Source organism: Hydra viridissima, unplaced genomic scaffold (genome assembly GCF_058129835.1).
Source record: "Hydra viridissima isolate aposymbiotic clone 2 unplaced genomic scaffold, HvirCarnegie_v1 scaffold_7, whole genome shotgun sequence".
Taxonomy (NCBI): domain Eukaryota; kingdom Metazoa; phylum Cnidaria; class Hydrozoa; order Anthoathecata; family Hydridae; genus Hydra; species Hydra viridissima.
In genome coordinates this window covers 16,825,722-16,840,056 of record NW_028324306.1, presented here as the reverse complement: position 1 = coordinate 16,840,056, position 14,335 = coordinate 16,825,722, and the positions used below count along the sequence as shown (strand labels likewise).

Here is a 14,335-nt window from a genome sequence, read left to right as displayed (position 1 = left end):
GTACATAGTTTCATTTTAACTACTTCATTCAAAATTGTAGTCATTTTGAAATTGCTCGCTGATAAATGCAAGATACTCTATTATTTCCATTTCAATATTTATGGAAGCTTGTGCGGTAGTAGCTGGGACATTATCTTCTGATTCACAAGCTACTAAAAACGCTTTAACCGTTTCAGGCAACTCTAATGATTTTTTCATTTTTTTTTTCTTTTTGTAGCGCACTTCCAAGTAAATTGAGCTGAGCTTAGGATCAGATGATACCAGTGTTCAATTAAACATATCTTTCAAATTTCCTTCTTAGCTTAGTTTTCTTGCATGAAACTCCCTATACCGCCTATATAATTTGCTTCTGGATTCTGAAGTTTCTTCCCCCAACATATCTAGAGGAACAGGAAAATGGAGGATAATTTCAGTGGAGTGTGCTAGTAAATTACGTACGGCCGCTGAAATTTCATGCCAAGGGTAGAGGTTTAAGTATAGTTCGTAAGTTTCTCTACAGTACTCATTGAGTTTAGCTGGTTCAATTAGTTGCTGAAAGTCACTTGAAATCAATATATTTTTAAATCTAAAATCAGCTCTTCTGGAATTTCTAACACCTCAATTAATTTTTTTGGGTCGGAAAGTCCATTTCGGCAAACATTACCGGTTGTAGTAGTACCTGCTCCGTCTGCTCTCGGTACGTCCACTATCATCCAAACTTCTGTCTCATTCTGTCCTGAATCGATTTCATCCTTTCATTGTACTGCTGTCATATACGATTTTGAACCTTCCATATTTTAAGCTGCAGCAGATTTCATCCTTTCATTGTACTGCTGTCATATACGATTTTGAACCTTCCATATTTTAAGCTGCAGCAGATACTAAATGAGAAAAAGAAAATCAAAAAATCTCATCCACGCATACAAAAGTGAAATTCCAAAACGCAGAAAATCTTTGACTTGTAACCTTTTGATTGGGCAGTATTTCATTGAAGATGCACCTGTAAGACAAACCAAAACTCTGTCATCATTGACATTATAAAGTCAAAGTCAGCTGAAATAAATTTACTGTTGGGCAGATCAATTTTGATTGGTACTATTTCTGCCTTTTCCTTTCTAAGTTTGCTTTTGTTCTAAGAATAACTTCCTTACATTCTTTAATAAACTCCGAAGTTATTGGTCTGCAAAACCTCACACTTTGGGCCATTAAGTTTATCCAGAAAATATTGTTGCGATGTTTTCAGCATCCAAGTGTTGTATAATTTCTGCACATTTCATTCCAACAATACGTTTTGTAGTATGCTTCATCTAACCTTGTAATTTTAATTTAACTTTTGTATCACTAACTTTGATGTCTTCTTTGGGGTGGTATGCAAACATCTGTCGCTTTTGTAGCGGTTAGCTAATTTGGAAAACGACGAGAATCCTAAGATGCTTCATACTGGTCTCTGGAAACATTCGTGCTGATAATAGTTTTCAAAGCTTCTTCTGCAGGCATCTGTGTAGTGCTTTTTGACAGTTTGTGGAATAGTTCTTTTGAATTTTCTTTACTTTTGATAACTTGTGATAAAACTTTAACCAAACTTAAATCTTTTTCCTTAAAAACCTTTCTGAAAGCGTGGAGCAAAGTTTTCTCTCCGCTGATTCATATTTTAGATCACTTTCTTCTTTTCTGACATTCTGTCACTTGCTGTCATTATCTAAGTATTTAAAATCGTTCTTTTGCCGTCCACGCTTCTTAGACGTAGATGTCTCCGTTGATGTCGATTTTTGTTTTTTGATGAAATCCTTCACGTTGAATTCTCCATCAACCCAAGTTGAGTGATGGCTATGAAACCTTTTTTGTAGTTATAATCCCTCATATATGCAGAGTAACGTCCCTATAACATCGAAACTTCGTTTGATAGTCTTTTTTACTTTCATAAATATCTCCCGTTTAATATGAAAGATAGGTTAAAAATTCATTCGCTGTTATTTTTAACATCAACATAATACTGGCTGCCTTATAAGACTTGATATTGTGATAGTTTATGTAAAAGCAGGTAGTTATTTTAATTTTTCAGGTACTTTGGAATTCTTAATGACTTGAAAGATGGCTTCATATGCAGGATAGTAAAATTGATATATGTATTGTATAATAAAATTCAATATTGCGGAAAAAGGCAGACGAAGGCGGACGAGATCGTTTGAGATTTTGATTAGAGACACATTAAAGATAATATCTGCAAAAAATGGGCGACATTATACTCCATATATTTTTTTAAAACTCCGTTGAAATTTGGTGCCTTAGGGCTAAGTTTTCAGAGATATTGTCAAATTTTGTGAAATTTTGTGAGATTTTTTGTCAAATTTTGTGAAATTTTGGAAAATTCAGTGAAACTTTGAAAAATTCAGTGAAATTTTTCAAAATTTTAGAAATGATTTTTGAAAAGTATATTTAAAGTTCTATCCAAGAATATATGTTTAAAAAAATAAGTGTTACATAAAATATTATAATGCTACTTTAAAAACTGATATTTTGTAAACCCCAACATGAATTTGGTCAAAAGTTTTAACATTGACGCATCATTATGACGGTATGTCTAAGAAACTATATATTTCGGATTTTTCTGTTTTAAAGTGTTCTTAATCAAATGAAAATCTTAAATTCAAATTTAGAAGGACGTCCAATGCCGACTGGGACTTTTCTGATTTTTGTCCGCGAAATTTCCCATTGCGCACTGTTAAATGCTATTATACTCAAGTAATAATAATAAAAAAAAAGCAATTTCGCCATAGATATAAGCTAATTAGTTAAAACCGCCTTTAGTTCTGTCTTTTACTTTGCTTCAAAATGTTTAGAACGTTAACTATCACAATTCCGCATCTGTTATTTAAAAAGTCTTCGCTTCAACCTTTATTTCATACTCAGCTGTATTCTGCAGCGTCGTCGGATATAAAAAGAACATATCCTTCGATTGAATTTTTTTATTTGATGACGTTTTTCAGAGATTTAAGTTATACTTTTTGTTGTCATTATTCTTGAAATAATTCCATTTTTAGCTTTTAAGTTTTAAAAGAAAGTTTCTTAAAAGTTGTTAAATTCTTTAACTATAAAATTTTTTTTAAAAGTTTTGTAAAGCTAAGTTTAAAAAATGCGAGAGTTAAATTAATGTGGTGAAGGCAGGATTCTCAATATCAGAATAAAAACCCCCTCCCTCCTCCAAAAAAAAAAAAATAGCAGTTTTTATGTTAAAACGTTTAAAGATAATAGACTTTACAACTTAAACATTTATCATCACTGCAATTAACAATTGTTAATGATTTTAAATAACGTTACGAAGCTACAAAGGAGACTTTGTTCCTTCAAACCATTAGAGATAGCAATTCAACTCAAGCTTCAATCTTCGTGACTTTGACAGAGTGGTATTGAGGAAGTAAATTAGATAACTTATAAATAATGATCAGAGTCTCGCTTTCAGAGTTTTGGTCAAAGCGATTAAAAATAAAAAAAAGTTGTAATTTATCATACTGTGTAAATTTCTATAAAATTCTCCGCCGAGTGTTTTATTTTGATTTCGTTATTTAAGATCTTTCTTGAATTGCCATAGTAACGGGTAATTCCAAATAAATAAAAAAGTGCTGCGGGGTGTGATGTGCGGATAAATACTTGAGTTGATTTTATTATTATTTCTTTTTCTTTTCATAACACACAAATTTACGGCTCCCAAATAAATTAAAACAAAAAACAAAAAACAAACAAACTATTTACAAATTACTTGAATTAACTATTTACAATTGCTTGAAAAATTTCTCAAAACTAAAAATGGCATTAATCGGCAGATGTTTTTTTTTTTATTATTATATTTTCACTAACAGTCTTTGGATCAAATAAAGTCAATCTGCAAAACAAAATTTCTCGTACGAACTTTCGCAAAATGTCGATTAGATTAATAGGTGTTGGCTGTAACACTGCTTATTATAAGCAGCTTTCATGCAAACAATATGATTATTTGTTTTCTGTGTGACAAAGTGAAGGAGAACGGATTGTAAACATATCTCGACTGCATATCATCGAAGATTAGTGATAACATTCCTAAATTTACCTAGAAAACAAACTTTTATGCTCCGTCAGCTCAGACATGGTTATCGACAGTTAAATGATAAATGAATCGCAGGGAACATCGTTCAGAGTTCAGTATGGACAAGTAAGTTTTCCTTTTGCAAATTTTAAAAGTATTTTGGTTTTTAAAAATTTAAGAAAAAAAAGACGTAAATCATTGTTTGTAAACATTAAACAGAGTTTCCTTATATGCCCATAGAATGTTCCTAATATAAGCGCGGCTCAAAGAGTAGCCTATATAAGCTCAGAGGACGAACTAAAAGTTCAATAAAATAAGAAACAGCTTATAAGAAAGGTTTGCAAACAAAAAAAATGTTCGCAATCTTTTTATTATTTAAAAATCTTGAGATAAAACCTTCCACGTTGAATTAATAGGATTACGCGAACCGTTCATGAATTTGTGCAGGGCTTTGTTAAGTAAACTTGTTTGAACTACGTTCGCCAAAGTTCTCCGAAGAAAATCCTGACAATTATTTTTGTTTGCGTCATTGAAAAACTCCGTAAAATTAAATAACAATTGCAAATCGATTAAGAGAATCCACATTTAAAATTAAACCGTGCATTTTGAAGTTTATTACATTACATGAAGTTTTACTTAGAAACAACAATGATAGCATCGTTCCACAGCCTAATAGGGTTGCCCTTATCACAAGCACTGCAATGCACAACGAAGAACAATAAATCTTCAAGCGAGTTTGAAAAAGTATTTTTAAACGCCATTTTATCGCTTAAATAGCCGATTCGAAAATTTGTTAAATATGCGTTAGGTTTAACCGAGAGAAAAGCATGTGAAGGCTTTAACCAAGTTTGCTTCACTACTCTGGAGAAATTCAACAAGTATTTGTTAAGTTTAACCGAGAGAAAACCATATGAGAATTTACTTAAGTTTGCTTCACTACTCTGGAAAAATTCATTAAATCCCTTTTCGAAAAGAAATTATTCAACTTTCCGAAATTTTCACCGTAACTGAACAATCAGCAATTATTGATTTCATACTCCTCTGACCTCTATGGTCATCGTATAGAAACTCACTTATTGCGAGAACTCTATCATACAGAAACTCATTTGTTGTGAGACAAGATTTCTCTTAGAAAACTTTCATTAGTTCCCGGTCTGCTTCTAATAAACTAATTGTCACGATATTTTAACTTATAAGTTGCCGCCTATCAATTATTAAATCAATCAAGTTATTTAATCTGTTGAATTGCGAATGACCACGGAATTATTTTGTTCCTTTTATTTGTCCAAAATTTGAGTAAAAATACAGACTTGAAGATGACGCGTTTAAAATTCTTTTGCTATATCATTTACTCACCTATTCTCCAAAGCGTCGATTGAGCATTTTTTTTAAGCTTTAGATAATTGTGTGCTTTTGTGTTGAATTTTAACAAGATTAAAATCTTTTAATCACTCATAAACATTCTTATACATAATTTATATTTAACTACTGTACAATGGAGTGGTTTAAGTGTAACGTGCTAACCGTATATGCATTTTAATTTCATTGTGCAAAATCAATAAAGATGTTGAGCACGCACGGCGGAGCAGGGGAGGTTGGTTTCACATTTTTTGCAAACAAAATTTTATTCTTAACAATTTGTGAAGGTTTAAAAAGTGGTGCAGTGAGATTGGGAAACAAATAGGTTTTCCTTATAAATTCTTTTACCAAATTAAAAAAGATGATACTAAAAGATTATACTTAAAAGTATTGGTGCTAAGTACTGTCGGTGGCAAAGAAAATTTAAGAAATTAATTCAGTGGTTCCCTAGATCAATTGAAATTTCATTTACTTATTCTATATCAATGAAACAGTTAACTCGAAAATGCAAGACACTTCCAAATACTATTGACACATCAGACGATACACGTGATCAGGTGAATGAACAGTATTGATTAAACGCTCAAAAAAACCAGAAAACGGACAAACTGAAGGAGCAAATATTTTTTAAGGTAGAAAAACAAAATGATACTGTGAATTTATCAATAACTTTTTTTGGATTTGCAATATATTAGAAAAAAATTTTCTTTTAGCGAAGTCGATTTTCAACCAGTTAGACTGACTCTCCGCGAGCGGCTTGCGTTAAAACAAAAAAATCCAGAGTTTGAAACAACAGCAACACAGAAGGAAAAACCCATTCCAACACAAACAACCGCCTTTGATAGCTCACCAAAAGACCTTCAAAAAGACAGGGTACGTAGTATTAAAAAAGTTCTAACTCTGAACTTTTGAAACTCAAAGTTTTTCAAAATCCGATTTTTTTTCAGTTGATCCTGTCTTTTTTTTTTAATCATCTTTTAATATTAGTATAATCTGGCTTATATATATATATATATATATATATATATATATATATATATATATATATATATATATATATATATATATATATATATATATATATATAATTTAAATATGAATTTTTTGTGAAGAACAAATTTAAATTAGTTCTTTAAATTCTTTTTCTATTTAAATCTGTTTGCATAGAACAATATAAAATGCTTTTTTCTAAAAAAAAAGAACAAATTAAATGGGTTGCCAGACTAACGATGAATTTATAAACTGTTAACAAGCGTATGTGTGAAAAAGCGTAATGAAGCGCGGGCGTTGTTTATACGCAGTGGCGAAATAGCAAACTTGCGTAAAGGTGAGTTTCCACTTATCCGTTTTAGCTACGGGAAAGGGAAAGGACCGGGAAAATTATTCACGTGAGCATGCGCAATTTGTAATTTAATTTTGAAAATTATTCACTGCGCATGCTCACGTGATTAAGTTTCCCATCCCTTTCTCTATCCTGTAGCTAAAACGGGTGAGTGGAAGCTCACCTTAAGTACGAATCGGAAAAAAAACGACGGTTTACAGTTAATAAATTCGCATTTAACTTACTTCCCATTTAAACTAATAAAAAAAATTTTGCTATTAGAGGGTTGTTAGTAAAAATAATGGCAACATTTACGCAAAAAACGCTGATAAATTAATAACAGACAACAAAGACGATCATTTTACTTCGGCAAAGATCGAACGTTCCCAGTCGATCGAAACAACGCAAAAAAAGGTATCATTAGCACCCAAATTGGTTGAAACTCAACTTTCAAAAAACGAACTTGCTCGAAAGTCATTTATTATTGAAAAACAACCGCGCCAGGATGAAAAATCGGAAACTTTTGTAATAAACGCTGATCCACCAAACTCATCAATTGACACAAACAACAACAATAACAACAACAACAGCGACAACAACGACAACAATGGAGAAAAAGTTAAAGAAGAGGATTTTGTCTCTAAAGAAGAAATTATTGTTGTATCTGTCGATAAAAAGGACGAAGAGTTTGTTTATAAACAATCAGAGCAACTTAAGTTTACGGATGGCGTTAAGCAAGTGTCTATTGATAAAAAGCCTTCAAACGAAAACTTATCCAGAAGAATCAACTTAATAAACAAAAACGAGACTACTGATAAAGAATCTTGGATGAGGCCGAAAAGTGAGATGGTAAAAAACTTTTCTGTAAAAGTTGAACCAAAAAGACCAATATCCGTAGCCCACAACGAACAAAAGCCGAGTATTGATTTAAAAAATAGATGGTCATCAGCAGATGTTAAAAAAACGCAACCATTTGCAGGGGGAAAATTAAATCAGTTATCAAAATTTGAAAATTCTCAGACTCAGCCTAAAACATTTAAAAGCACTGACGAGCGAAAGGAGTTACAAAAAGCAGAAACGAAAATAGAAAAATCATCGACACCGACCTTTAATATTGGAATTACAACTTTAACAACATCAAATAAGAAGAATGATTTACAAGAAGTGGTTGAGAGAGAAGCGGTTGAAAGAGAAGTCGAGTTGAAGACAAATTTGAAGAATAACGAAAACTTTAATGTAAATGTAAATAGCTTACAAATACATTCTAAAGGAAATAGTAAACCAGATATAAAAACTATAGAAAACATACCGGTTAGTTCGATACCGGTTAGTTCGATTTCAAAAATTGAAAATGTTAACAATGACGACGTTGAAAGAAATTCAGCTGGTTGTGAAAAAGGTGATATGCAACTGAATAACTTAAAGGGATGTGAAGCTGACAGTGTTGTGACAGATGTTGTTGACGCTAAAGTTGTCGCAAGAAATGTAGAACAAAAGGAAGATGAACACAACAAGAAAGTTGTGAGCGTCAAATCTGTTTCTAGTTCATCGTCTAAAATGAATGAAACAAAACAAGACAAAAACTTTGTTGAAAAAGTCTTGCTCGGAAAAAAATCGGAATTCAAAACGAGTTCAAAAGAAAACTTATCGAAAGAGAAAGATGTAATTCAACCTGAGGGGGGGAAAAAAACAGAAAAACACAGTGACAAATTTGCCAGTTTAAAGTCAAAAATAGGAATATCACATGAAAAGGAAAAAGAGGAGAAAAACTTGCCAACTGATAAAAAAGGGACTTTTGATCAAAAAAAGACGAAAAACGAGGAGCGACACGACAGCAAGAACGAAAAATTGGCTTCTCCCGATCTCGGTAAGAATAAGCACAACTCGACAAACGATATCAAAGAAGAAAAAAAAAGCTTTTTAGATAAGTTCCACAATAAGAGTAGCAGCGCCCATAAGACCGACAATAAAAGCGAAGTGGAAATCTCGATACAAAATAACAACAAAAAAAGCGCTCTTTTGCAACAGCAAAACGTAAATGTTAAAGTTTTAACACCTGTTGGTTCGAACGTTTCCGTGACTACAAAGTCTGATGAATCTCAAGCCGCGGTTCTCGCTCCAAACGCTATGAAAGGTCAGCATAAAGTTCTTGTTTATCAATCTCCTATTTCATTTGTTTTTTTTTTATCTTATTTTGCTGTAGTTTTTACCCTTTTAACTAAAATAGTATTGCAACCTTATTTGTAATTTGACTTGTAAGAAACTCGTTGAAACATTATAAGGAAACTAATACTTAAATTTACTGAGGCTATCGAGACTATTATCAAGACTATCGTGATTGTCTTACTAAATGTAATCTTAAAGAAAATCTACGTGTTCGTTTAAAAAAAACCTTCTCTCCACAAACTCAATTGAAAGATTACCAAAAAACCAACGAACAACTTAAAAAATAGAAATAAAGTCCACCCGAAGTTCAATATCCTGTGAACAAGTTTATTGAGATGAAATTAGTCTGAGATATAGTTACTTTAGGTGTACGAATTTTCGCAAATTTCACGAATTTAGATCTCAAACACAAAAGGTTATCTTCGCAAAAAAATCTATAATAGTTGATTCGTAAAAGTTTATTTTTGTGAAAAAAGTTGAGTGCATTAATTTTGCGTATTTTTGTATTTGCAAAAACTTGTTTTCGCAAATGTTTTTACACCTGAGGTAGATCAGTTTTGATTTTTTCAAATTTTAGATTTTGCAACAACTCATAATACATTATTTAACGTCGTTTAGAATTACGCTTATCACTGCAGCAGCAGCAGGTTGCAAAATTGACTGTTCAACTTCCTAAAAATGATGGTCCAAAGAAAAAGCAAAGCAAGATGACAAATATTTTTAAAGCTCAAGACAGGTACTATGTGTAAAAAAAGCATTGTTTCGTAAAACTATTTAACAAAAAAAAAAAAAAAAAAAATTTATGAAAGAGTTTCTTGAAAAAATTATTTATAGCGCAAAAAAAGACGAAGGTGGCGGAAACAAAATGTTGAACAGAGCAAGCAGCAACATCGACAAACTTTTGCAATGGATCACAAAAAGAGTCAATCAATACCCGGTATTTATCTAAAATGGCTTTAGCTCTTACAAAATTGTTCCTTGAGTTCAAATATCAAAGCAACACTTTTTTTTCTTTATTGTAAGGCGGTGAACGTGACTAACTACACAACGAGTTGGGAAGACGGGATAGCCCTGTGCGCACTTATGAACTATTTACTTGGTGACGAAGCTCTTAATCCATTAGCTGTAAGCCCTACTGATCGCCGATATAACTTTGATATGGCGATAAAAGCAGCTCTGTATGTTTCGCCTTAGTTGTTAAAAGTTCAATTAAATGCTCTAGATCTACTCTCCTCCCCATCCCAAAATTTTCATTTATTTTACTATTATTATCATTATCATTGTTATTATTATTATTATTATTATTATTATTATTATTATTATTATTATTAATATTATTATTATTATTATTATTATTATTATTATTATTATTATTATTATTATTATTATTATTATTATTATTATTATTATTATTATTATTATTATTATTATTATTATTACTATTATTATTATTATTATTATTATTATTATTCTTGTTTGTTAATATTTCAGGTTAACATTTTTTTTGCTTATCATTAATTTTGTTTATAAATAGTGTTTATGATTTTTGTTTATTATTATATTTATTACTTTAAAGACTTCTCGTGATTAAATTTCTCTAAAGACTTCTGGTAACTTCTTTTTCACATAGATATATACGACTTTTCTATTTTAGTGAGGCAGGTGTACCAGCCCTAATCGATGCCGATGAAATGTCAAAAGGAAACATTGACAAACTCTCGATGATAACATACTTACACACGGTTTATAAGATTTTGTACCACGATAAACAGCAAAAAGTCGCATAGTGCAATAGATGTAAGTATGGCGCACTGAGGCAATTATCAAAGCAAGCTGGTTTTCAGTTTTTTCTTTTTTTTTGGTTACAGCTATTTAACAAAAGTTGATCAGTATTTTTATTTATTAATTGTTAATAACAAGAAACTTATTTTTCATTTAAACCGGTTATTTATTTTAAATACCTGATTTCGATAGTTCTGGGTTTTACACATAGAATATCTGATTTTGATAGTTCTGTGTTTTACAGATAAAATATCTGATTTCGATAGTTCTGGATTTACACATAAAAAACAAATTCACATTCTTAAAATCAAATTTTTTAAAAATTTACATTAAAAACGGTTCAATCCTAAATTTAAAATGCTCAAAATGAGAAATGTTTTAAGTTTTTATTTTTTACCAACAATTTCTCTAAAATCAACTCAAAAATCACTTGTCATCTTTTCAGTCTATCGATTACAACCTTCAAACAATGACACGATTCGAAATCACGAAATAATGACACGATTCGACACGATTTATTCTACTCATGATTTGTGTGTTTATTTATTTATTTTTTTAAGGAAATAAAGTGTTTTTCTAAAAAATTCCAAATTTGAATCGTAGAAAAATCTGTAATTGTAGCCACCCCCTCAACCTGCCATTGCAGTCACCCCCTCAACCTGTCATTAACTGTTGCACCTCCAACCTGGGTTCGCCACCGGTAGTATTAAAAATAACATGTTTATTATTTATTTACAGTTAATAATTATTAAATAAAGTTTATTAAAAGCAACAAAAAATATTTTTTCTTTTATTAACAGCATAGATACTGGTACCCATGTCTAATAGTATGCCTGCAATGTTTAGAGATGAATGCTATTGGTTCTTAGAAGTTCTTTTGCTCAAACTTTAATCCCCTTAGATATAAAGTATGCAATTTACCATTTCTGTTAAATATCTTTATACAGAACTAGTCTCCATTTTTAATTCAATAGTAACACTCGTATATGAATTATTCATGTTCAATCGCTTTACTGCATTCGAAGCGATTTCAGCAGTTAAACTAGTTGTTGACCAATTGTATTTTACTTCAAATTTGTTAAAACTGTGCTCTGCTGTTGCACTAAACAGTGATGCAAGTAAATTATGTAAAGCGCAGGGTATTTCTTATGCAAGTATCAATCTATCTGAGTGAAAAAATCAAGTGAACTAAAAATCAAAGTCGCGTTGTTTAAAGGAACAACAAGAAGAAACTGCTCTGAACTTTTCTTTGGCCAATAATTATTCATTAAACGGTTTTTTGTGCCATCTTGACCTGGAATTTAAAATCCTCGTGTTCATAAATGACATTTAGAAAAACCCCATTTTGTTTGCAAAATCTTATTAGGTTTGTTGATTTGAAAGAGCGAAACCCACACTAGTATTTGGTCAAAGAAAAAGCGAATTAAAAAGTGTTTAAAATTGATTTAGCTTGGAGGCTGTTTCTTCTTATCATTTGAAAAATGCTTCTAGAACTTTATTCAAACAGAAGTGAAAACAAATAATATATAATGTAATTATTACAAGAATAAATTTACTTTAGTATTGGAAATTATTTGAATAAATTCTTTGACAGTTTGATTTATATTGTCTCTCTTGCTCATTCTTTTGCATAAACGAAGTACATTAAATTTACATTTGTGAGTCCAATTTTAGAATAATTTTTTTTTTAAATTACATTAATTGCTCTTTAAAATTAAATATTGTTGTATCAATTATAAAGATCTTGAAATATAAGTTCTTAAATTAACTTACTCCGCCTGAAAAAAATAGGCCCCCAAAAAAATAATCTGGATACACGATAAACAAACTTGTTGTAAAGAATGCTCAAGACTAGTCACCAGATATTAAGGAGTCTCGGTTAACCGTACCCTATTTATACGAACGATTTTCGTATAGATTTGTAAGTTTCTACTATATTTATTTACAAAATACAAATTTAAACACAAATTTACACAAATTTTACATACACTCTTAGAAAAACACACAGAAACACACTAAATCAGAACCTGAGGAAGGGACGGAGGAAGATGAGGACCAAGATCCCAAGATGAAAGTGGGGGATTTGGAGCTTTGTAAACTCAAGTTTCAGTTTTTTTGCAGGTTTTTGTTCTGGGACGGAAGTAAAAACCCCAGACTTTTCTATGTCGATGATTGCCCTTATATTATTCTTCTCTTGAAGGAACTCTTCATTCTTCAATAGCTGCTTCTTTACTTTTGGAGCAAGGTTCTTTATGTTGGCCTTCACAAAGATTAGCATTTCAGCATTCTCAGGCGTAAGATTGGACTTTAAGCTTGTGACAATTTTTCCTGCATTTAAGAATGCTCTTTAGGAAATACAACTAGGTTGAGGAGAGGAAAAGTGCCCTTGTGGTTTCTCCAATACTCTAAAGTGTTGGGGTACTTTGGAAATCACTTTGCTTTCAAGCACACCTCAAGCTCACTTATAAGATTTTCATCTCACTCAAACTCTTTTTTCTCCTAAACGCTAGCATTCATCTCATCCAATATGTTGCCATACGTTGATTTTAGCTATTTCTCAGTTAAGAGTCTCTGAAATGTACTAGGTTCACTCCCCCGTCTGCGCCGCTGTTTCTGCCTGTGGATGAATGTTGACTTGTAAGCGTCATCAAGCTATGGCCTTCTTATTATATTAGGCTATATCTAGCAGTTGGTACTGGAGATTGAGTTCTCTATCAATGTAATTAACATGTAGAAATTCTTTCAAGTAATGAGTATATTCGAGCGTAATATACTGTAACGGGTATATTCGAACACAATATACTGTAATACCCGTAACGTACCCATGAGATGGCGTTGAATATTTGAACTATTTTTAAAAAAGCATTGAAAAAAATTTCTTTTCTTTAAAAGTAAATTCAATTATGACTAACATTATTTTTAAAATCGTATTTCAGCAGCAATTACGCAGATTTTCTATCGATAACAGTAATAAACATTAAACCCTGATGTTCAAAGAAAAACATGTACAAAGTAAAAAACATGTATCATTAAACTCACTTGTAAGTTTATCTCAAAGTTCTCTTCAAGTTTTTATGTGTTAAAAAATTATAAAAGATTAAAGAAACCTTTCAAGATCTCTTAAAGTTGAATATGTTATACACGTAAATACTTAATTAAATATCTGATACCCGTAAAAACTCGTTCGTATACCTTGTACTCACTCTTAACAGATAATATTTGTACATGCGCTATGTAACAATATAAGAAAAGGCCTGTATTATAATATAAGAAAAGGCCTGTATAAAAACCTGTATGTTCTTTAGTGTCTTGTAAGTACGAAAAAACTTGTTCTTTTCATACGTTAAGTAACATTTCACATTCAATTGTGAATCACAGAATCTAATCGCAATGAAAATAAATCCAAGTGCAACTTGTACTCCAAAGTTATGTACTTTGGGGTACAAATTGCACTTGGCTTAATTTTCTCCTTGCTTTGAAAAGTTATTTTTAATGCCAGAAACATGAAGCATGATGAAATTTGAGAGAGCAAAGTACTTTAATGGCCTTTCAAAAGTTTGTGATTCTTATCAATAACTTTTTTTAAAAGTTAAGACTCTTAATAAGAATTCCCAGGAAGAGTGGAGCAACAATTATTGAGTGAAAATTTGAATAACAAAACAAAAAAA

General features: G+C 31.1%; 1 protein-coding gene across 2 annotated transcripts; it reads left to right on the top strand.

Moving 5' to 3' along the window:
* Positions 1-3,846: 3,846 nt before the first annotated feature.
* Positions 3,847-11,275, top strand: LOC145183953 (uncharacterized). Of its 2 annotated transcripts, XM_090092826.1 has the most exons (8): positions 3,847-4,165; positions 6,112-6,271; positions 7,002-8,853; positions 9,504-9,621; positions 9,720-9,822; positions 9,909-10,063; positions 10,540-10,682; positions 11,113-11,275. In XM_090092826.1, exons 1-7 carry the CDS (start codon positions 4,125-4,127, stop codon positions 10,670-10,672), a joined length of 2,562 nt encoding a protein of 853 aa, XP_089948952.1. In that variant the 5' UTR covers positions 3,847-4,124; the 3' UTR covers positions 10,673-10,682; positions 11,113-11,275. The 2 variants fall into 2 exon arrangements, with proteins under 2 accessions (XP_089948952.1, XP_089948951.1); XM_090092825.1 differs by lacking the exon at positions 11,113-11,275 and having other exon boundaries at positions 10,540-10,825.
* The last annotated feature ends 3,060 nt before the right edge of the window (positions 11,276-14,335 follow it).

Coding starts and splice junctions, on each gene's coding strand:
- LOC145183953 (XM_090092826.1), top strand. CDS start 4,125: ATGAATCGCAGGGAACATCGTTCAGAGTTCAGTATGGACAA. Junction 6,272..7,001: donor AAGACCTTCAAAAAGACAGG/GTACGTAGTATT, acceptor TTTTGCTATTAG/AGGGTTGTTAGTAAAAATAA. Junction 8,854..9,503: donor CGCTCCAAACGCTATGAAAG/GTCAGCATAAAG, acceptor AACGTCGTTTAG/AATTACGCTTATCACTGCAG.